The sequence below is a fragment of the Botryllus schlosseri genome, chromosome 8 (assembly GCF_051294905.1).
Source record: "Botryllus schlosseri isolate E-star chromosome 8, Bs_hap1, whole genome shotgun sequence".
NCBI lineage: Eukaryota > Metazoa > Chordata > Ascidiacea > Stolidobranchia > Styelidae > Botryllus > Botryllus schlosseri.
In genome coordinates this window covers 7,150,503-7,174,115 of record NC_137243.1, presented here as the reverse complement: position 1 = coordinate 7,174,115, position 23,613 = coordinate 7,150,503, and the positions used below count along the sequence as shown (strand labels likewise).

The window sequence follows — 23,613 nt, the reverse complement described above, 5'->3', positions numbered from 1 at the left end:
AATATCTTACCAAGTACTCGAGTGATGGATGTAGGCTGATGGGCAAAAGATTACTGCTGTATGCAGCTGGTGGGCGGAGAAATATCAAATTGCAAATTACTTACCATTAGGGACATCTGTCAGGTACTGTCCGAGACTCACGCCGGAATTACACGTAAACATGTCCTACTGTTTCCCTCTTCTCAAACGGACGGATCGAGCAAAAATAAGGAGAAGGAAGTGCAAGAACGTGACAAGTCGCGTCCGTTCACTTCCATGCGCATTTTCCATCCTTGAAGGTGCGCTGCGCTCAAAAAATGATGTGGTCTCAAATTGACGGGCAAAACGAAAGAAAATTTTTGGCCTTAGCCATTTTCTTCAGAACGACACCGTAATGGAACTGCAATTTATTGAAGTTTCCACAGGACCTTCACGCTCCAGCTGGCGTGGCTGCTTAACCCGTTACATGGCACGATGTCTTCATCGTCGCACTTGCTCGGCGCGATAAGGCAGTCACGCAGAGAACGAACTTTAGACGTATTTTCTTCATAACATCGGCTGACAACTATCTAATGTTCGTTCTCAGCGTGACTGCCTAATCTCGTCGAGCAAGTGTGACAGTGAAGACATCTGCGGCCAAAAATTTTCTTCCGTTTTGCCCTTCAATTTGAGACCACATCATTTTTTGAGCGCAGTGCCCCTTTAAGCGCTATGTTGTAGACAGGAAAACTAGTGTGGCTTTCGGTTAGTGCTCAACTAGGGTGCAGTGGTTGATCTCGGGGCTTTACTTTGTACCATACCGTATATGTTGCAATACAATAGGTGAGGTGCCAGCTGGTATAAATGTTGATGGTGAAAAGCTACTTTGTTTGTTGTCATGGGTTTGTTCGGTTTGTATGCAGCCCGTTCTGATTGTCACTTTTACGGCTTCTGTTCTCGCGTCGCTTCAAGAAACGACAACCTACTATTCTAATACAATCTAATATTACAGTATCATAGATTTTCCTATCCTCCAAGTTTCAACGCGTATTCCTTGCAGTGTCACTGTCACGGGCTATTCACTATCAATTGCGATGCCGAAATCCCACTAATATCACTGAATTAGGGAAATGAGACGATTCCGCATGCGTCCAGGACGAATCGCATGGTCCCGGCTGCTTTAGTAGTCATCAAAACCATGATAAAAGTGAACAGCATCGCTCTTATTTTAAAGTGAAAACACTGGCAGAGGCTCTCGATTCTTTGCAGATGTACAGATGAGTTTTCTCTCAAGTGACTCTTATGATATTTTAATCATCTACTTGTAATAACGTTGGTTCTGTTGGTGTCAGTAGGCCTACTATTATCAGCGCTATTTTAACATCTCCCAAATTCGTTGGTTGCTATGGATTCTGGAAAGAGATATGCCGACGCTTCAGCGGATCCTCCTCCGTATACACCGAAGGATCCTTCTCCATATACGCCGACAGAACCTTCTCCATATACACCGACAGAACCTTCTCCATATTATCCGACGGATCAAAACGATGACATTCAACTGTTCGACAATGTCACCGTACACAGGCAGTATGTGAAGTCCATCCCAGGAATATTGAAGGTAGTGGAAATAGTGCTGTGCATCATCATCTTGATTTGTCTCGGGTCAGGACGGTACGCATCCAGTTACCTGCAGGGTGTCACCGTTTGGGTTATGGTGTGGACGATCATTCTCTACATCATCTTCGCCGCTCGCATCAATGAGAAAATTCATTTCGTCCATTGGCCTGGAACTGATTTTCTGTTTACGGCTTGTGATTGTCTGATCTTGACAATTGCAAGCATCGTCGCCCTTACCCGCGGTGGTGAATCGGGTGATTGGGCTGGAATTGCGTTTGCGATTATCACGGCGGCAGTCTATGGTTACAGTTGCTACCTTGCGTTTCATATCTGCAAGAATTACGTCCACGAACGAAGAGCTAATCGTCATGTTACCACGTCGGTCACCACTGTCCAACATGGCAACGTTGTCACTGAGCAAACCATCACCACCAGATATGCGCAGTAGTGGGGCTCAGATTGGTTGTCGATGGAGAGTTTGAACCGTATATCGTCGTTGAAATCAGATTATTGCACGGTTATTATCCTACTGCTCAATAACACTCGCATTTCAGATATTTGAAGGGAATATTAAAGTTATTCAGAAGTCTACTAATTTTGTTCAAGTTTTTTCTGTTCATTGTATAATTAGTATAATTAATTCAGGTTCGAAGTTTTCATAGCAATCAATCAACAATTCTATTTGAAATTTGGACTCTCAGAAAGATGGATGCAGCTGATCAAAAAGACTATGTTCCTATCAGCAGATAAATCTAAATTGCAGTCCTTATCGGCCTATTGCTGCATCCGTATCGAACACAATTCAACATGCAGTGGATTAGTTATTCACAATGTCGTGTGAAGTTGCTTTCCAGAATTTTGAAGCTGGTAGAAATCTCATTGTGCATTATTGTCCTCATTCGGGATTCGTTATTCAAGTTATCATAGTATTAGTTTTTGTAGTGGTCTTCCGTTGCCAATTGCCATATGACCCATGACATTCTTAACCCAAATATTCATTACATGATTTTCGATACTATGCTCAAGTTTTTGAACTGGTTTTTAACTGTCAATTGGATTCCATGGGTGGTCAGCTACAAAGTATTTCTCATTCAATGGGTTTTGTCTGCTTCTGTTGACTATTTCTGGTTAAATTATTGAACTAATTCCACTACTGCATCAGTCTCTCTAACAGAAGTACTTGTCTTTTTCTTCAAGGCATATGGAAAGTAGTTGTATGGTTTTGTGTCCTTTCTAAGTGAAATTGTCACGATAGATCCGTGTATCACTGTCACAGAAAGTACTTGTACTTGTACCCATTGGTAACAATCATCGGTTGTTCTTTACAATATGCAGCATTAGGCCGTTGTCGTTGGCAGTAGACTCAGGAAAGTCTGCCGCCTTAGTCCATATCTACATTTTCAAACCAATTGCAGGCTACTTTCAAACATCCTGATTCCTACTTGTTCTAGCAGTTGTCATGATGTATCCTGAAGATGTTACTTGAATTGATTGAGTGGAAATTTATGACAGGCTTCTACTTCAGTAGCCACAATGACTTCTTCTCTGGTCAGTACTGTTGGCTATATCTTGCTTTTCATTTTGAGGCTTTTCATTTTGAGTTTCATCACTGCCATGTGATCAAACCTTTGTGGTGCTCAATTGCTCTCATACACATAAGAAAATGACCATCGATTCAAGCTAAATTCAGCACGTATTCTATTGCAGATATATTGACCACCATTACACATGTATGATTGCATATGTTTTTTACGTTTACCAGATCAGGTTGATCATGCCTAATATAAAGCAAAGATTCTGTAAATTTTCATTGCAAATGAATTTTCTGGAAGGTACATTTCGTTTAGGTTGAATAGATTTTTAACTTGACTTGCCTTATCCACTATGAGTGTGACCTACTAAGGATCAGCATAACTTTTTTTTATCAGTAGTAAAACTACGGTATATTTCTACCAGCTGATGTCCTTGCGTGAATTTTCCTTAATCCTTTGATGCATTAGAGAAGTCTTACTTCATCCCATCGATGTACTTATGGATTGGAGTGTTGGTTTTGTACTTATAAACGTTGTTGACTTTACAACCCAAGGTTTTACAGAATGATGGCTCATAAAGAAGAGTGCAATCAAAATCAATTCTACCGCTGCTTGTGATTTGGATATTTTTCTCAGTTAACAGTACCAGTCTTTGTTATCGCAGTTGTTCGGTATCTCATTGAATTATTGTATATGATAGAAATTTTTGAGTCTGTATGTGTGGTTAGTCGATCTATTCGATCTTTAGTGCTGGTTGGTTATAACTATGTGCTAGTCTCTGTGACTACTCGCATATCGGCAGTTTTACTCATCTTCGAACAGTAATACCGAATGGTCTGTTTTATATTGCAGTTGAGACTGTTACTGAGCACTGACATAAGATATTTTAGCATATAACTGATGTTACTGAGATGGAGTCTGCAAGACAATTTGACGATATTGCGACGGTGGACCCGCCTCCTCCATACCGACCATCAGATCAGGGTCAAAACGGAAGTATCACACTCGACCTAGACTATATGAAGTCCATTCCGGGAATGCTGAAAGCCATAGAAATGGTGCTCTATATCATCATTTTGATTTGTGTTGGAGTAGGGATTCACGCTTGGATTCACCTGCGCGGGGTCGCTATTTGGGCTTTAATTTGGACCATTCTATTGTACGGTGTCATGGCTACTAGTGTCCGTGAAAAAATTAGAGTCATTCACTGGTCGGCGTCGGATTTCCTATCCACGGGTCTACATTTCATGATGATGCTGATCGCAAGCATCGTTGCCGCCACCCACGCCGGTCGGGGTATTTCGGCAGATGATGCAGCTATTGCATTTGGATTTATCACGGCGGCGGTCTGCTTTTATCATTGCTACCTCAGATATCCTGATTTCAAAAGTTTAGTGGACAGAGCGCAAGCTAGCCGGCACAGCACTACGGCTCAAGCTGGCGGTCAAGTTAGAACGACGGTCACCACAGTGCAACAGGGCGACGTTGTCACCGAACGGACTGTGACCACTGTCCACCAGTGACATGAAAGCTGAAATTTGGATCGAAATTTTTGTTGGGATGGTGTTTCAAGCTGTTTTAATCGTATCAATTCAAACACTGTATTATCATAGAGATTTGACATTGTAATTGCTTTACAACTTTTGCAGATTTTATTGTAAAGTCATTATCGATTATAATCAATTGAAGCACTTTGCAGCTCCCTAAAAAATGAGGGATGTACTATGTTGATTGTATGCTTTTAATCTATCAAAACCGCATTGCACATGTACCACTGTCCGGGTTCTGTTTTTGAACCTACTGAAATTACTAATTTAGCTTTTCATCATAGTCGTCCCATACGATGTAGTAACCATATTTGAATGTTGAAGGTTTTTCTATGATATCTTTACTCCTAATGTTGTGTGTCTTAATATGAGCAGATTACATTTGAACTCTTTGCTTTCAAGCGCTAGAGATTATTGTGCCTATTTCTGTTCCGTAGTGATGGCTGCTATTCTGATGGCAAGCTGACAATTTGAAATGCTGCTCCCGCAGTAAGTTTCTATCAGATAGTTTCTTTTAGGCACAAAGCTGTTCAACAAAAGATATTGGTCATCAATGTAGATGTTTTACATACATATAATTGACGCAATATGAATGCACATTCATATTGGCCTATGTTAAATGTATCGTAAACATATCTAACGACGCGTTGATGAATTTTGTGTAAGCCATGCATTGCTTTGCAACGAATTTATGTAAATGCTATAGTTTATAGAAGTCCCTATATTTGTTCCGTTAGACTACAAGTTCCTATACCAGGTGCCATGCATTGATTTACTAATACATAATAAAAAATCATGTTTTACTGCCTTGTTTGGCTCTGTCCACTGCTCACTGTCCTCTCAGATAATGCAATTATCCCTTTTTCATCAAATTTTGCAAAATTCTTCTCGACTCGTTGGAGCTTGGCTCCTTTTTTGATGTTCGCAAGTTACCCACGACTGTGGAATGCCGTAGGCTTAATTTTTCGCAATCAATTTTGTCCAGTTATGCTGATATCAGTTCATAAATTTTTGTGTTTTCTAAAAACGCTTTGAACATTTCAATGACACATTTCTTCCTTGTGTTTGAGTCATTGCGAGTTATCAGTATTTAATTCCTTCATAATTTTTTCAGGGTAGTTAATACTGTAGTTATATGAATTAGTCTTAGCTGTGACCTGTGACACTGATTTCATTCGCTTGGAAATGCAAGTTGGATTCTGAGAAAGGCTGGAAACGGCGTACCATATTGGTCAATGATGAAAATGAGTGTTAGTGTTTATACAGAATTAGATACGGTAGTCTACTATACTCTGCCCTAATTGAGAAGAAATCATATGTTCAGTGTTCTTGCTTATAATAATTACTATTAGATAATTGCATATACAAACACAGCCACCAGCTAGCTAATAGCTATCTATATCAAGTGAAGGAATTTAATCAAGGGTCATTCTATGCTTTTTTGAATGAAATGAAATACCGCCGCCTAATCTGTCTTGTAGTAAGGTTGACTCAGTAATCCTATTTTCAATTTATCAACATCAGTATGATCCATTTACTGTAGATCTCATCCTCATGTTTCAAAATCAGGTGTGCCGGCACCTAGATGGAATGTAATCCTGTCTAAGTTTGCTCACCGCACACGACTTGATACTTCGTGAAACTTTTTACTGCTTTTTTCCATTAACATGGTGCACACAGTAAGCACACACATCTATTATTGTAAATGCTATTCCTTAGCTTTTCCCTAGGCGTGCATTTGTGGCATCGCATTCATTTTCGTTCCGAGTCTTTTGTTTTTGCAACTCATCGTCTCAGCAACAACGTCTCATCCCATGTAGACATATAGAAATACGTAACAATTTGTGTTTGGATTAATGTTTCTCATGATAAATAGGAATTAACAGGATTTTGCTAGTTGGATTGTAAACTGTGAACTGTAAATAGAGTAAAAATGACAATTCAAGCTTAATTTCTACTAGTCTACACCGAATTAGTTACCATCATACTTCTTTTGTCGGTTCAGATTTCCATACTACCAGTAGATAATGTCAGGCCCTGGAGGCGGAGGACCGATGGGTCCCGGACCACGTGGAATGGGTCCGGGCGGTGGCGATATGGGACCCGGCAATTTCAACGGCCCGCCGAACATGATGGGTAATTTCGGAGGCGGTCCAATGAACGGGCCGCCGATGGGATGGGGCCCGCCCGGTATGAGACCGATGGGCGGACCCATGGGCCCTGGAATGGGTATGGGCATGGGTGGGATGCCACCAGGCGGTGGCCCACCTGGGATGATGCCACCTCCGGGAATGCCACCACCTGGCATGATGCCACCTATGATGATGGGGGGTCAAGGGAATAATAATAACATGACTCCATCTACTAACACGTCAAAAGGACAGCCATTGGTCACTAATGACGGTAAAAAGACAGATTGGACCGAGCATAAAGCGCCGGATGGTAGAACGTACTTCTACAACGCGATAACAAAACAATCAAAATGGGAGAAACCGGATGAGCTAAAGTCATCTGCCGAGCAATTACTGGCCGGTTGTCCTTGGAAGGAATACAAATCTGATTCGGGTAAACCGTATTATTATAATTCAGAAACAAAAACCAGCGTGTGGACTATCCCAAAAGATTTGCAGGAGTTGAAAGATAAAATCCAAAAAATCGAGGAGGAAAACGCTAAGAAAAAGGAGGAAGAAGAAAAGAATAAACCAGCCGAGGATAAAAGCAAAGAAGAAACTACAAAACCAGAGTCTACAGACAAACCAAATGACGCAGCCCAGACCACAGACCAAACCCCGGCCGACATGTCTCAAGGCATGGGAAACATGGTGGGCAACCCCATGATGGGCAACCCTATGATGCCGGGCGGTCCCATGATGGACCCCATGCAGATGCAGATGATGATGCAACAGCAAATGATGATGCAGCAGCAGATGATGATGATGGCCCAGCAACAGAAGTCGCAGGGCAAAAAGGCGAAGAAGGATAAGAAAGAGAAAAAGGCTAAATCCGATTCCGATGGAGATGATGCGGATAATAAAGAGGATGAGGATTCTAGCAAGGAGGACGATGAAGAATCGAAGGCTGATAGTAAAAAGAAAGGGAAAAAAGAGGAGAAAAAGTTTGAATACGCTACGAAAGATGAAGCGAAACAAGCGTTTAAAGATGTGTTGAAAGAGAAAACTGTGCCTGCCAACGCAACCTGGGAGCAAGCCATGAAGCTAATAGTGAACGATCCAAGGTACACTGCTTTGAAGAAGCTCAGTGAAAAGAAGCAGGCTTTTAACGAATATAAAACACAGCGTGGCAAAGAAGAGAAAGAGGAAGAGAGGCAGAGAGTGAAAGAAAACAAGGAAAAGTTGCAAAAATTTTTGGAGACCAACGAAAAAATGAGTAGCACCGTCCGATATCGCGCCGCTGATAAGATGTTTGCGGATTTCCCGATTTGGAAATCCGTGGACGAACGCGACAGGAAAGACATTCACGAAGACGTCGTGTTTCTGCTGGCCAAAAAAGAGAAGGAAGAGACGAAAGAGCTGCGACGCAGGAACATGAAGCAGCTGCGTAAGATTCTCAGCAATCTCGACAAGCTCTCTGCCAGGACCACCTGGTCGCAGTGTCAGCAGATGCTGATGAACAACGCGGAATTCGCGGACGACGAAGATCTTCAAAACATGGACAAGGAGGACGCGTTGATTTGTTTCGAAGACGTCATCAAGGATCAGGAGAAAGACTTGGACGAGGAATTGGAGAGAAAAAGGACTCTCGAAAGGCGAGCGTATCGTAAGAGTCGCGAAAAATTTGTGAAAATGCTAGATTCTTTACACGATGACGGGAAGTTACACTCTATGTCTACGTGGATGGAGTTATATCCCGGGATATCGAAGGCGGATGAGTTTAGCCGTATCATCGGGCAGCCTGGGTCTACGCCGTTAGATTTGTTCAAGTTCTACGTCGACGATTTAAAATCGCGTTTTCACGATGAGAAAAAGATAATCCGCGATATATTGAAAGACAAAAATTTCGATGTCGGGCTGAAAACTACGTTTGACGCTTTCGCGGTGGTAGTTACAGACGATAAGCGTGCCGCTACGTTGGACGCCGGGAACATTAAGCTCGCGTTTAACGGGCTTGTCGAAAAAGCGGAGTCTCGCGAAAAAGAAAGAATCAAGGAAGAGGCTCGGAAACAAAAACGGCGAGAAGCCGGGTTTAGGAATATGCTCAAAAGTTGCGCTCCGGCGATCGACGTCGAGTCCAAGTGGCAGGATTGTCGCGAGAGATTGGAAGGGGAGGAAGCTTTTAAAGCCGTCACCGTGGAAGCCGATCGTATCAGGCTGTTTAACGAGCACATTCACACGCTGGAGGAGGAGGCGAAAGCGGCCCGCGAGAGAGCGGAAAAAGAAGCGGCCAAAGAGAAGAAGAAAAAGAAGAGGAAGCACAGAAGGAATTCGTCGTCCTCCGAGTCCGACTCGGATGATGACGAGAGAGAGCAAAGGCGTTCGAAGAAGAAAAAGCAACGGAACCGCTCGCCCAGTCCGGAGTCGAGCCACTCGGAGAGCGAAAGGGAGAGAAAGTCGAAAAAGAAGAGTAAGAAAAAAAGTAAGAAGCGGCATCATAATAGGTCATCGGACGAGGACGAGAGGAAGGCCAAGAAGAGCAAGGAGAAGAAGAAGAAGCGGGACAAGAGCGACGACTGAGTGGGAGACGGCTGCTAAAAAATTTGATTGCGTGAAAATCCAACACCGAAAAAATCCGATAAGAGTCGATGATTTTGCTGTTTTTCGCTGTCGAATTGGATTTTTGCGCCATAAAAGTCTTGCAGTATCCGGTGCTACTGGCGATTGTGTACTGAGGTGGTCTGTGTCATCGATATCGGCTGTCGGTTGGTTTAGTATGCAATGCATGTTTTGCTGTTTTTCGCAGTCACGGTGTAGCAGGCTAACTTCATTTTTTGTGTCAAAAATTCTTTTGGTATACGGTCGCGTGCCGAAGTCATTTTGATTGTTGCCGGTCATTGATTTTCTTCGTATAAAACAGGGGTTCTTTAGCATTTTGGGGTGGTTGCATCGCTCTCTTGTTGTGACCTAGTCAGAGTTTAAATTGCACTAACACAAAATGTGGGAAGACAGCTGAAAATTCTTAGCAGGCTAGCCGTGAAATTTGGGAAGCTGATGACTAAAAAAATGTCATCACTGTCGTCGAATCATAAAAGGCTACTTCATGACTAAAACAAAGGTGTTCGCTTTCGCTCGGAGCTCGTCGCTGTCTCATTATCAATTCAAGCGTATGGTGAACCCCGCAAATAGGATCTTATAAGTGAAGACGTTGTACTTTTAGCATTGTCCTTTCATGGACACATTAAAACTAGTCCGTGAACCCCAGTTTTGACAACCTCTGGCGTGGAGTGACATGTCCTTTCATGAACCCATTAATAGTGGTCCGCAGACCCCAGTTGAAGAACCCCTGGTATGGAATGATATAGCAAGTAATTTGTTAGGAAGCTTGTGAGCATTCCGTGATGTCGCAGTGTCTTCAGTGTTGCTCTCGATGATTTACCGACTATTATTAAGTTGTTACTTTTGATCTAGGCAACTTGTTTTCGACTTGTGGACCGTTTGTAGGAAATTTACTATTTTGCGCCGATTGCGGTCTAGTCAATCATCTTTTACATGCATTTTCTTCTTAGATATGTTAATGTCGGTAGCTTTTTTATGCCGCTAGGCGATGGATGATGTCGAGAGTGCAGATCCGTCTGCTGAGATGGTAGATGATGCTGGAAAAGATTCTGTAGAGACATATGCATCGGAGGTTGCAGCAGAGGCTGTAAGCAGCACTGCCAAAGACGAATTTCGGACACCTGCCATTCCGACATCAGCAAAAGACATTGAGCAAAATCCAGATAAATTGCAGGATACAGCTGATAAAAACACTATTACGTGTGAAAATGCCAATGAGTTCCGGTCTCCCGCCGTTCCGGCTTCGAATTCAAAGAAGCAGGCCGACAAACCCGTTTCTATGACGATTAAGTCGCGGTACGCGATTCCTGCCGACATATACAAAGCGCCGAAAGTAGCGGCTTTTGTCGCTGATTTTCCGTCGAAAAGAAAAAGCGGTAGGCATCTTGTTTGGTTGATTGTTGCGTCGTGCTTGTGTACTTGTAGAGAACAGCCCTGCGAAATTTGACATCTTTCCTTCTGTGATTGTTTTTAATAGGCGGATTTGTTGGAATTCACACCACATCACGAGCCTGTGTTATGCAGTAGGCCTATAATGCAGGGCGAGTGTCTTCGTGATGTTGTACTTGTGCAATCTGGCTCCTGAAGGTCACTTGTACAATTCTTGTGTATATCTCCCTTTTGACAGACCTACGTCCACGGCAGTGAACGGCTTCGACTGACGTACCACAGAGTATGTCTCGCACCCACCTAATTTGATCACACCGACAAAGTTCTTTGTTTCTGTCTCCAATTTATTGAATCGTTCCAAATGTAATGCAGTTGAATGAGTTAATGGATATTTTACCTTGAGTCACACAATATTTTTTATACGTATTTCACCATACACATATTATATCACATCACACGACCCGTCGGGTTGTCATTTCCTGTATAACGTTTAGAGATGCGACATTGACCTCAATCTATGTGATACCTATAACGGCCTTACCGAAACATGTATTTCCTGTATCATGTTTCAAGATATTTTCTTGACTTTACTCTGTGTTATTACCCAAAAAATTACCTAGATTTATATCGCTATATGCAGCGAGTCTTGATTTGCCGATAAAAAACGCCAAATTAGTTCTGTTATCGTGGTAGTCCGGGCAGTCAATCTACCTTCTGACGACAATGATGCTATTTAGGATTCATGCTCGTTATAACTAGCGCTAAGCTCTGAGCACAATGATTTGAGTACTCGAATGCGAAATGAGTATTATTTGTGATGATTCGAGGCTGAGGTTTTATACTAGGAGGGTTACCATATGTCTTCCTTTTTCAGGAAATTGAAAATGTCCTTCGAGGACTCCTAAATGTCTTCCTTTTTGGAAATTCGTCCTCCTCTACAGCTTTCCAATTTTTTTAGTCAAAACAACAAGATTTGTAGTATAAATCTTGAAATCAGCTGTTTTGAGTTCCGATAAAATATGACTTTTTTGATTCCAAAATATGGTAACCCTATGAGAACGCCCCTTTACCACGAAAAGTAAATTCATCTACGAGAAATGTAGCTTTGATACTTTTTCCTACCGGGGAAGCTTTGTAACCTAGACCGGTGGCGTCACAGGGTATGAAACGTGTATCGCAAAGCTATACACGACAGTGTAAATTGCATTTGTTTGAAATTGTGGTCGGCCTACAGCATTGTCACAAAGTACGGTGAAATTATTGCCTTTAATGTAATGTAGAACTTGTGTTTTTTCCATTGCGTCGGCATGAAAGGTACATATCGTAGTAAGCGAAACTCAGAATCGGGTCACCCGGGTTCTTGATTTTGCCCAGAATTCTCATTACCATCCACACATTTCAATGACATCTGTATTCGACAGATGTGTCGCTACGCAAATCACCTGGTTGGATACACATTTACACAATGATATCTCCTGTTGGTAATTACCCAGTCGGATATTTTTGCAGAGTCAGTGAAAACAAAAAGTGACGAGGAAGACTCGGAGCCGAGTAAACCTTCAAAGCCGAAAGCGCCTCCGGCAAAACTGACTTACGAAACGCCGGACTGGTGCCGCACTCCCGATGACGGTAAATATTCATTAGAGGTAATTTAGACTTGTTTCATTGTCAACAATGATGTCCTGTTGAATTGGAACCAGAGGCCGTTGAAGCAGTCAGTTTGGGTGCTTTAGTAGAAGTGGAAGTTGAAGCAGTGTAAAAATATTACCAATTGAGTAAGCAGTTGGTAAAGCGTACATGGGGACTCTAAAAAGGAGTACTGACTATCTCTGATCGAAACTTTACTTCCGTTTTGCGTAAACGTCGTAGTTGCAGGAAAATTTGTTTGATATACTATAACCAAAATGACCTCATACGAGGAATTCCTTGTTTGCCTCAGACAGGCTTTTTCCTGATGTCGTCAACGCCATCACGTGTATTTCCAAGAACTGTCGATGTTGAAAATCGTGGTTAATCGAGATACTTTACATTTCGAAAGGTGCTAAAAAATGGGTCTATCGTCGACAATGTCAAGTTGTCAGGGAAGGACCATTTTCTCGTCGGAAGACTGCCTGAGTGCGATATTAAAATGGATCATCCATCGATATCAAGGTATTGTGTTTAGATTCAGTTGCTGAATCACTACTGAATAGAGCACCTAATTTCTGATTAATACCAATTAGCGATATTCTAGAAGGGCAGCACTGTAGGGGTGTGTTAATAACTGTGACTGAGCCCAGTCTGACTAGCCAGGAAGCTGGATTGTGTAATATACCGTCCTTGTGCCTTTGTCCAATGATATCTGGCTGGGGGATATATGTACAATACACTCAAGACTAGTTAGCATGTATCTGCGGCAATGTTGTTTTGAGGTTTGGCAGAAATTTGATATATTTTAAGGATTCACAATTACACATATGATGCTAATGTGTATAATTAATTACAAGTGTATCATGGGTATTCATAGTGGTAAATTATATGACTAATTTTTTAGCATCAGTCGATACGTTGAGATTCTTGCCAAATCTCTGTATCAGTGGTGCTAACGGTCGCGCTGAATAATCCCCAGTGTAAGATTTGTGAGCAACGGTAATATTTTATTACGATATACCAAAGCGATAGTAAAATACAGCCTACTTTCACATTGGCGACTTGGCTTACCTACCTCTAATGTTGGTAGCTATTATGTAGAGTTCATCGACTAGTTGAATGTCTCACAAAGCAAACTACATGTTGATCTGCCACGTAGATTCAACAATCATTAGCAGGTAATGTAGGTTATGTAAGGCCATTTCGAACAAGACTAACAATAGCCCCTACTCAAGGGCACAACCTCTTGAAACAATATTAATGTTTGCATGTGTGAGGTACCGGCGGTCTGGTTTCAACGGATTGTGACAAGACATGTATTCGTAATATTCTGTAATAAACATTCTGATAATTTCAGCGAATACGATAATTTGAATAACTATATTTGCTCTTACAAGTGTGACACCTATTTTTTCAGAAAAGTCAAGTGTTCTTGAAATTGAGAAGGCCATCACATGTGTACATAATTCATATCAGCCTTTGATTGAAAGTTAGCTGATATCATTTATGGAAAATGTATGCAGAATTGCAATATGTAGCTAGAGCCTGGACGTATAGTCAACGTGTCCAAGTCCGGAATCGTGACTTGGTCGGCAACACCGCCTGTAGATTTTACATATCGGCGAGATTAAAGTAGATATATCGCAGGTATCATGCGGTTCTTCAGTACGGCTCACCAGACGCGCAAGCCCTTGATGTCGAGTTGCAGAAGGACGGCAGTTCTGGTTTTTACGTCCGCGACTTGGGAAGCACCCACGGCACGATCATCAACAAGCAGAACGTTCGGTCGAAGTTATTCTATCGCATCAAAGTCGGACACGTGGTCAAGTTTGGCGGCAGCACGAGGATGTTCATTTTACAGGTCGGTTTTCTGTGGGTTTGCGCTTTAAACCAGACAGGGCAGATACAAGCCGTGGCGATCAGTAACGAAGTGTTTTTAGGCTGTTTCCACTTCTGCTCAATAAATCCCACGCAATCCACAGTATGAGTGTGACTACTGTTTTTTTATTGCAAGATAATAGATAATAACCCCAATCACACTACGATCTGTGAAGATAAAGAAGTGTACAAAACAAGATTTGGGACAGTAAGCGAAGCGCGACATCTGGCACGGTCGATTAATGATCAATTACAATGAGCCATAATTGATGAACTAGACATATTACAGTATAATGGAGGTTGAGATATATCACCACTTGTCAGATTTCATAGGGCCAAACTAGGCCTCGGTTACTTGAATAAAATCCATCTAAATCTTTTATATATGTTGATATACCGTAACTAGCATATATCTATGCATATAGAGCAGGGTTGTAAGGTAACCAAGTCGCAAGGCTCCGAGTCGCATGTCAATCTCACAAGTCATTTTCAATTCACCACCGAGTCAAGTCCGAGTCCAAGTCATCGAGCAGAGGTGCGAGTCCGAGTCATTATGTTGACTGCTCATTTTCCAGTTAAAGTCTTGTTCAACCCACTTTTATAACTTTGTCTGGTGATATCAAATGGTTCGCATTGATAAGATACTAATTTTCGTCACTTTTAGCAGTTTCTGGTCGCATTTTCAAGTACTAGTACCAATAGACAAAATACCAATAGGGTGGTTACGTCACTATTCTTCGAAATTACAGTGAAATGTCGGTCTTGGCCGTCTGAGTCTCGAGTTGAGCAATGACTCGAGTCCAAGTCAAGTCAATACACAGATTGACTTGAGTCGAGTCGAGTCATTTCCGTATTTTGAGAAAATGACTCGAGTCCAGTTGAGTCATCAGAAAATCGTGACAAGAGTCGAGTCATTACAACCCTGATATAGAGACGTTAACGCAAGCAAGATTATCTCGTACTTGTTGCATTGACATTTGTACATAGATTTAAGCCGATTAATCTACTGTAATTTAGAACACTGTCTGTTTTCAAAATATCCCTGCTCGCAGTGGCGTATCCAGCCGAGGTCAAAGGGGGGTTTCACCTTGAGTAGCATATTTTGTCTTTATGACGTGACAGAGAAATCATGGTATGCGTTACTACTTTTTCTTATGGTTCGTTTTTTCCGCATAGAAGAGTGCGACCGCGATCGCCACAGAGAACTGTGCAGGTGCACGAATGTGCGCTATTCGATGGTTATTCCCACGACCGAGCGTGTTGCACGCGGGGAGGTAACCAGACCTTAATTGCTTGCGCGCACGCTCGTACGTCAGTCAGTTAGCCTACTTCAAAAGTAGGCCTGCACACCTGGGTAATAACTGGAGCAACAGAGAAAATGGCCAGCTGATATCATCAAGTCAACTTTTCTAGGCTACTAGGCCTACTCAATTCTCTAGTTAAGCACCGACATAGGCCTGTATTTCAACGACAGCAAGCCGCCTAACAATCGCTAGGCTTGTAAATTAAAATGTAAATTGGCATCAACACGAGGTGGCTGGTCCTATCCAATCCATGTATTATTGGCATTCACACGTGTACTGAATCCTAAGAAATTGACGCTACCTTGGTGAACTTGAAAACCAACCGTTCCCTTGTCGTGGCCGGCTATGCGCCTGTAAACTATGTTCATTGATACTTCAGGGACCCGAAGACGACCAGGAGCAGGAGTCCGAGGAAAGCGCGACGCAACTGCGAGAGTTTAATAAGTGAGTTCGAAATTTGGACTTTGCGAATCGTAATCGACACGAGGTCTCTCTAATCTCAGGCAGAAGATCAAGAAAAAGAAAGATCTTGAGAAAATGATGATGGGAGAAGACAGCAGCAGCGACGAGGAGGAAACGGAAGCGAAGAACCGTACCAGGGGCGCAGAGAACTCGGGTGTAACGTGGGGGATGTGTGAGTATGGTTTTGTGCGGAAAGGGTGTCTAACGGCGTCATATATATATCGACTTTTCAATTAGAATAAAATGAAAAGGGCAAAAGAAAACAGGAAACAAAAAAAACATCAAGATAATCAGTTTTAGGCTCGTATTAAGCGTCTCCAACGTAGGCGGTCGTGGGCGTCTTCAAGCGACAGCCCGCGTTGCGCTAGGTCAGTCTCCATTGTCGAGCGCCATGTTTTCCGATTCCAGCCACCTCTGCGCCATGGCTCCGTCGGAATGTAATTGATGATGCCGGCGGCTGGTTGCTCGTCTTGGTGCCGCACTAGATGCCCGATTAGGCGGAAGCGTCGTTCAGCTGCCAGTAGATGGCATGGGACCGTTCCTGTGAGCTCTCGCAATGCATTCGTGGATATATGCTCCGGATGGTGAATGCCGAGTGCATAGCGGAGGAGTGCGTCGTAGTTAGCGTTGAGCGTCTTAGCCAGCTTCTCTGTCAGCGTGAGTGCCTCTATTCCGTATAGAAGAACCTGCTCGACAGTTGCACGGAAGATACGGGCGTCATGTGTGATCAAAATAGTCATTGTTGGTACCAAGTAGAAGGTAGAAGTAATGTGAGGTAGTAAGTGCTGCGAGAAGGCTTTGCCTGCTTGTACTACTTGCTCAATTGGGCATGTTTTTAGTCTACTTGACCATTTTAGGCAGAATTACTTACTTTTTACAGTCTGGATTTAGTAAGGTAGTTTGCGTCACATTTGTGAATGAACATAACTGGGCGAAATAGCCTCTTTATCGCAATAAATGAAAAGGAGTCCGAAAATTGCGCCTACGCGAGTGCTTTGCAAATGCGTACCCCATAGCGGCATGCAATCCGATCTGATTCGCCCTCACCGCATAGACTGAAATTTGAGTTCACGAATATCTTGTCTGGCATCAACATTCCGCTGTAGTTACCTATTTTCATGGAAAGGTCCCGCCGAAACGTTTAAAGTAATTTTGAAGTCTAATTTCGGACCTGGTAACTTAGTATTAATAGAGTCATTTTTCTGCTCTGGCTCTTGAACCAGTAACTCACTGTATATTTTAAATCCAGTGGAGGATGCGGTCGAGTACAGCAGCGACGAAGGTGAAGAGACAGAGGAAGGTGGCGACACGCGGGCGGATCATCCCGACGCGATCCTCGTTCAAACGAAGAAAGAACCGTTTTACATGAAGGATCCGATGAAAGCGTTGAAAAATCTTTACGAACGAGAAAGTATGTTTTTTTGCGGCGGTAAATTGTTCTTTATGGTTGAGTAGGCTCTAACTCTCTTGGTTGTGACGTGAGGATACTGTCTGTATGCGTGATGTGGCTGATTTCGCGGGCTTAGAAAAATCGAGTGTGTGAGTGATTTGAATCAAGTATTAAGCTTCGAGTCGAGTGTTAGGGAACCACACGTTATGATGTCATAACATTAAGAGAGACTTGAAGTCTTCAAATATGTATTTTTTAGGCTATCAGTAAGTAAATAATGCAGACAAATTTTTTATATAACTCATTAAAATAAATGTAAGATGGTAGATCCTGGCTCAAGCTGAATGCATATCTGTAATGCGAATGAACTGAACATTTTCTAATTCTGCATTCTTGAGACCAACACATTCTTCTATGCAAATCTTGTCGTTGACTCAGAACTGGAACTCGATTTCGAATGCAGCGAACGCCGTTCCGGTCACTGGCACGTGAAGCTTTGCCTTCCTGTCGACAGCCCCGGCGGAAAACCTGTCTACGCCGAGGTGAACGCGACGGGAAAGAAGAAAGACACCATCCGACAATGCGCGATGGAGGCCTGTCGGGTTTTGGACAGGCACGGATTGTTTCATCATAAAGGTGGTGTTTTATAATGATGTTTTTTTTGTTCCTCGATTAACGTGTTGGAAATTATCGATCCGGAATATTTCTGGGTGGAGTTTCAGAGTTTTTTTTATCTTGGGCGAGATTTCTTTAATTTGAAAAATTCTTAAAATGGTGGTATGAGAGGATGTTAGACAGTCGGGATGTAGCATTGATTCACTTTACCACCGACTCCAGACATTATAGACATACCGACTCCAGCTCCGACTCCAACATTACTGTAAATCCACTCAGAAGATCCTATATTTATTACATCCTTAGTTCAGCATTATTATCAAGTGAATTAAACTATTTTTGGAATGTGAGAAACATTGTCATCGTAGATTGAAACTAAGTTTGTAGAGTTCTGCTTATGTGAAAACCTTACTTTTGTATCTGCGACGACGCGTATTGGTAACATTTGAGAACGTTTCGTTCAATTTTAAAGTGGTCTCAGCAGGCTCCACAGCCCTGGTAACTGGTTTGGAAAATACCAGGATTTTACAAATTTATTTCTCTAGAAGTCTGTTTCCAAAAGTACTCGAACATGATGATTGAATGATGTGGATACGGAAACGTTCCCGGCTTTAAAATGTCCGATTTTTTCCGTCAGGCCATCACAAACAGAAAGCCAAGCAATGGGCAGATGACGACTATTACGATAGTGACGAAGACGAGTTCAACGACCGCACAGGCGAGCTGGAAGCGAAACGAAAAATGAGAATGCAAAGAATCGGAAAGCGATTGAAAGGAAGCAAAACCGTGGAGACGTACGACTCGCTGGTCGGTGTTTGGATTTTTTTCTTCTACCGCGTAGGGCGACGCTGATTTCTTCCGTTTTGTTGCAGCTCAAGAAAGTGGAGGCGCTCGATGACGAAATCAAGGAGATTGAAACTAAATTAGAGAAAGATAAGGCAGGTATGGCAACGAGTCATTGTAGATTATATTTTAGTGTAGCCAGATGGGGTCAGTGACAAGTACTTCTAATTCTTTGTAGTACACAGATATAATTACGCACTTGCACTACTTTTCAATATGTGTTTGTGCCCGAGTCCACTTTTACTTGAAGAACAGTATTTACGGTGGCAAATTCTTAATCTACCCACAGTAAATACTATGGTTTGAAATCCTAAATTTTGAACATCAACAACTTGGCTTCTACTGGTTGGAATTGAGTCGAATTTGTTGTGTATCTTCTTTTCAGACAGCGTAACAATTTCATGGGGTGGGTGGCCACTAAAATTCTAAACAAAAATAATTTTTAATAAATTAATGCAACATTTTCTAAGGCAACCTGTAGAATTGAAAAAAAAAGTTGTTTTTGAACAGTGCTATTGATCACCTCTGTGTGCTTTAGTCACCACAGTCAGCGCGGACGCCGTCGATCCGTTGGACGCTTTCATGCAGCAAGTGAAGTCCGGCAAAGCGCTCGACACGACGACCAGAGCCAAATTGAAAAGGAGATTGCTCGAGGCGAGGAAGGAACGTGTGAGCGTCGCGAAACTCGCCGACTTAGCAAGGCCCTCGTCTCTGCCACCGTTACAGAGGTGAATTTGACGTCAGAAATGTAGGGACTGTTATTATACTAAAAGCGATGAATCGATATTGTATCTGGAAATGGGAATATTAATGTTTCACTGAATGCGAGCGTAAATTGTGATTTACGACACTTGCTGAATTCGGCATGAGAAATGTAATAGCCCGTAATATTATGAGAGCGATGAATCAATATTGTATTAATAAATTTGAAAATGAATGTTGAATAGTCCATTCGTGAATGAAATAAACCAGATTATTTTCGCCTATTTTTGTAGGGTTACCGGTCAGCAAACAACAATGTATAACAACAGTCGTATCACCAAATATGATGTCAGCTGCTTCAAATTTCGAATAATCGGGGAATGTTTTACTGAATATAAGCGTGAATTGTGATATGCACTTCGTGAATTCGGCATTAGAAATGTAATAACTTATTATTATAATTATGAGAGCGATGCATTAATATTGCACTCAAAACCCCGAAAATGAATGTTTCGCTGAACATGAGCTATATTGTGATATACGGCAGTTGGTTTGGTATGTATGTATTAATGTAGTCAGATTTGGAGAAGGACTAGGGGTCAGGTGTTAGGGTTTGGTGCCACCAAGTGCAGAACTCATGAAACGTTGTGATTTCTGATTTCTTTTGCAGCACCTTGTCGAAAAATTACTCTTTTGTCGGTAAAATGAAAGGCAGAAAGAAAACCGCACCTGCTACGTCGGTCAGTAACGGTTTAACATTGTTTCGATGACGGTAGCCTGTACTTTATTGATTTTTCACAGAAATTATCGTCAAATCAAACATTGCCGAGTTTGAAGGAAGACGTTTCAAATGAAGCGGAAGAATTTGAAGATGACGAAAATCATGACCGCCAAACAAATCTGGCGAAGACTGTCAAACTAATGGATAAGACTGATGATACACAACCAGAAAAAAATCCAGAGCCCGTTTCTATCATGCCAGACCTATCAAAAACAGACTCTCGTGCAGAAACTGCACATATTTCAAAATCAACGGTTGCCCCACCCGATGGTGTGGACGTCGACGAGACCCGGGTCAAATCCGGTTCTGCCCCGGCAAAAGCCTCGGCGGAGAAGAGAATGATGGGGCCTACTGTTCCAGATGAGTTGCGACGGCGTCTCTCGAGTGGATCGGGTAGGATTTCGTACCAACGATATAATGATAATAATAATTGGGTAGTATATTCATATTGATGAGCCCGGATATTTTCGGCTGACACTCGTCAGCAACTAGTAGAGAATTGGAAAGAATATTGTATATCAACAAGTGTATCACAAAATAGGACATCAACGGCATGAAATTGTAAATAATTGCCCACAGACCCCGCCAGTTTATTTCAAATTTAGCTCAATGATCGTGTAACCGTCATCTGTCTTTCGCAAATATTAACTATAGGACATGACTTGATATAGTCATCTAACCTATTTAGAAATTGAGAAGACCTGAGAAGCTGCATTTCTTGAAATAAAAACAGCAATATGTTTATATCAGTAGGCTATGGGCAATTTCGCAATGAAAATGAGTGTGCGCAATATGAGTATTTCATCTCAGATTGCCATTCTGTTTATGCGAGTTCTGAAGTTTTAGCAGTTATTAAGCAAAACCGCCTCGTGATTTCTCTAATATGAAAAATATGAAAATTAGGTTATTGACCATTTTGCAAATATTCGTTTTGATGCCTGCTCGTACACGGAAAAATTGCGCAAATCGACCGTTGAACTCCTTCAACTTTGCTCTTCAGAAGCTTTGGATTCCACGGCGGTCGATGAAGACGCACCTGCCCCGAAAAGAAAGCGAACCAGGCAAAGACGGAAACCGGTAAGTGTGCCGGGTTGATAGGTGGGAGTCGATGTTGTGCAGTCAATGCGGCGTGCGGGCATGACGGGGCGTTATGCACAATATAAATGTATCAGAAAAATCCTAAATGAATACCTCTATGTCCGCACTAAGAACGGATATATGAATATGTGCTCACTGTGTTTATGTGTATAGTAAGGTATTCGATTATTCGAAATTTCATGTTGGTGACGTTATCTTTCATGATACGATTGTTGATATACAATGTTCTTTCCTATGCTCTACTAGTTTCTGTGACGATTACCCAGCTGACAAGTGTCAGCCGAAAATATTCAGTTTCATTTGAATATGAATATACTCTGCAATAGTATATTGAAATACTGTGCTTCCAAGAAGCTCGTCAAATTAACAAGACCGCTTTTGTCGGCGGTGGGGGGATGTTGTGTACTGAAGTGCAAGAACCACTGATTTATGCCAACTGGATCTGTTTGATGCCAATCCAAACAGCCTGTCCTCTCTTTACAGGTAAAGCTGGACAAAAAGGAGGAGCAGTATTCCGACGACCCTAAGTACAGCGGATGGATTCCGCCAGAAAGTGGGAATAAATCTAGCTTCGATTCGAATGACTCGTTAATTCCGATTTTTTTTTTCAGACCAAAGCGGAGACGGAAAGATCAGCTTGAACGAGAAGCTGGGATACTGATTGGAAGTTTGTACTGCGTATTGTGACGTCACGTTGGCGTTTTCCGGTGACGTTTGCGCGTCGTTTTGCAATAAACACTACCTTTTTATTTGTTTCTAGTTATGTCAGAAGTGTCGTCTTTTGTGAATGCACGGTTGCCAGGATTGGGTCTGTAACGTGCAATTGCATGCCTGGAGAGAGGATTGTCGATTTTTTTTATTCCTAGATCAAGGCCGCTAATTCTGTGTTCAGAATATGTTGCTGATTTTTTGCTAGGAAAAAATAGCAATAACCTTACCAGACGCAAGTACCATCTCTAGACCAGTGGCTTCCATAGTGGGCGCCAGCGCCCTCCTGATGGCGCTACGATCTTGAAGGAGCGCTAGCTATGGGTTGGAGGACGCTGGGGGTAAACGTGGGCGGTATTGACTATGGGAAACTGTCTGTTTAATAGCTCTGTGAACCAAAGTTAGATACATTAATATTGAATATATATATGATCATGATCACGTTTTCGCTGTCGTACAAGGGGCCTTCAATCGAAAATCGTCAGCAACTCTCCACATACGTTCATTGTTATGCAACATTGAGTTTTCAAAACTAACTAACCAAACAATGAATGGACCAATTATCCACCTCCGGTAACACTAGGGTTACCATATTTTGGAAATCTGAAAAGAGGACACTTATTCAATATTTTCAGACTCGTAACACCGGAGGAAAATCCTGAAAAATGGTATTTTTTTGCACTTCGCAGTCGGTTGGCTATAAAAAGGCCTAGTTTCTGGCTCAGCCCCCGAGAGTCGCCGGAGCGTTACTTCAGTGCTGATTTACTGTGACTCAGTCGAATTTTGCCCTATGTTTAACCAAAATTCCCAAAGAAGAGGACGTTTAGGCGACCTCCGAGGACACTTTCAAAAAAGTCGAAAAAGAGGGGAAATCCTCTTAAAAGAGGACGTATGATAACCTAACACTTAATGTAAGATTCATACAAAATGTTCGGGAATTCGTGCAAAATATGACTCTGACGTAACGTTTATCGGGTTTCGAATAAATTAGATCAATGCAAGAAGTCTACGCGACAACGAAGTGACTGAGTAATGAGCAAAACAATGTTTTTTCGGGGGTAGGGGGCGTTCGATACCAGGTTTACGGTCCAGGGCGGCGTTGTGTAAAAAGTTTGGCAACACTGATCCAAACTTATAGACTTATGAGTGATTGATAGGAAATACGTCCTGTGTGACGACTTGTCTTGCAGATAACCAACGCGACATAATAGCAATATCAAGAAGTGTCGCTTGCTCTTGCTTTTCACGGGGAAAAGTAAAATGCGACTGTCTTCCATGCAAAGATAATGTGTAACTGTAGAATGTAGATCAACTCGCGGTCGCTCTTCGATTGCTATTTCGTACATAGCATTCCGCGTTGTTGGGCAGTAAGCAGGGAGATTTCGTTACAGTGTAGCACGGTAAACCATCTGTTGCCTGAGTATAGTCAT

General features: G+C 42.2%; 4 protein-coding genes across 5 annotated transcripts; all 4 read left to right on the top strand.

Moving 5' to 3' along the window:
• The first annotated feature begins 26 nt into the window (after window positions 1-26).
• Window positions 27-2,166, top strand: LOC145444834 (proteolipid protein 2-like). The gene is made up of 2 exons (XM_080322856.1): window positions 27-1,427; window positions 1,476-2,166. The coding sequence occupies exons 1-2, from the start codon at window positions 1,364-1,366 to the stop codon at window positions 2,021-2,023; spliced, it is 612 nt and encodes a 203-aa protein (XP_080178982.1). The 5' UTR covers window positions 27-1,363; the 3' UTR covers window positions 2,024-2,166.
• Window positions 2,167-3,923: 1,757 nt separating this feature from the next.
• On the top strand, window positions 3,924-5,768 carry LOC145444835 (CKLF-like MARVEL transmembrane domain-containing protein 4). Its single transcript, XM_080322857.1, has one exon. It carries the CDS (start codon window positions 4,019-4,021, stop codon window positions 4,628-4,630), a length of 612 nt encoding a protein of 203 aa, XP_080178983.1. The 5' UTR covers window positions 3,924-4,018; the 3' UTR covers window positions 4,631-5,768.
• A 795-nt stretch (window positions 5,769-6,563) lies between these two features.
• LOC145444084 (pre-mRNA-processing factor 40 homolog A-like) lies at window positions 6,564-10,335 on the top strand. The gene has a single exon (XM_080322005.1). It carries the CDS (start codon window positions 6,682-6,684, stop codon window positions 9,343-9,345), a length of 2,664 nt encoding a protein of 887 aa, XP_080178131.1. The 5' UTR covers window positions 6,564-6,681; the 3' UTR covers window positions 9,346-10,335.
• Window positions 10,336-10,372: 37 nt separating this feature from the next.
• Window positions 10,373-22,224, top strand: LOC145444087 (kanadaptin-like). 2 transcript variants are annotated; one of them, XM_080322009.1, is made up of 16 exons: window positions 10,373-10,760; window positions 12,283-12,419; window positions 12,812-12,924; window positions 14,050-14,263; window positions 15,964-16,028; window positions 16,088-16,218; window positions 17,296-17,457; window positions 17,875-18,072; window positions 18,689-18,858; window positions 18,924-18,993; window positions 19,433-19,622; window positions 20,267-20,336; window positions 20,398-20,770; window positions 21,378-21,454; window positions 21,959-22,028; window positions 22,087-22,224. In XM_080322009.1, the coding sequence occupies exons 1-16, from the start codon at window positions 10,373-10,375 to the stop codon at window positions 22,134-22,136; spliced, it is 2,478 nt and encodes an 825-aa protein (XP_080178135.1). In that variant the 3' UTR covers window positions 22,137-22,224. The 2 variants fall into 2 exon arrangements, with proteins under 2 accessions (XP_080178135.1, XP_080178136.1); XM_080322010.1 differs by lacking the exon at window positions 10,373-10,760 and having other exon boundaries at window positions 12,283-12,402.
• Window positions 22,225-23,613: the final 1,389 nt, after the last annotated feature.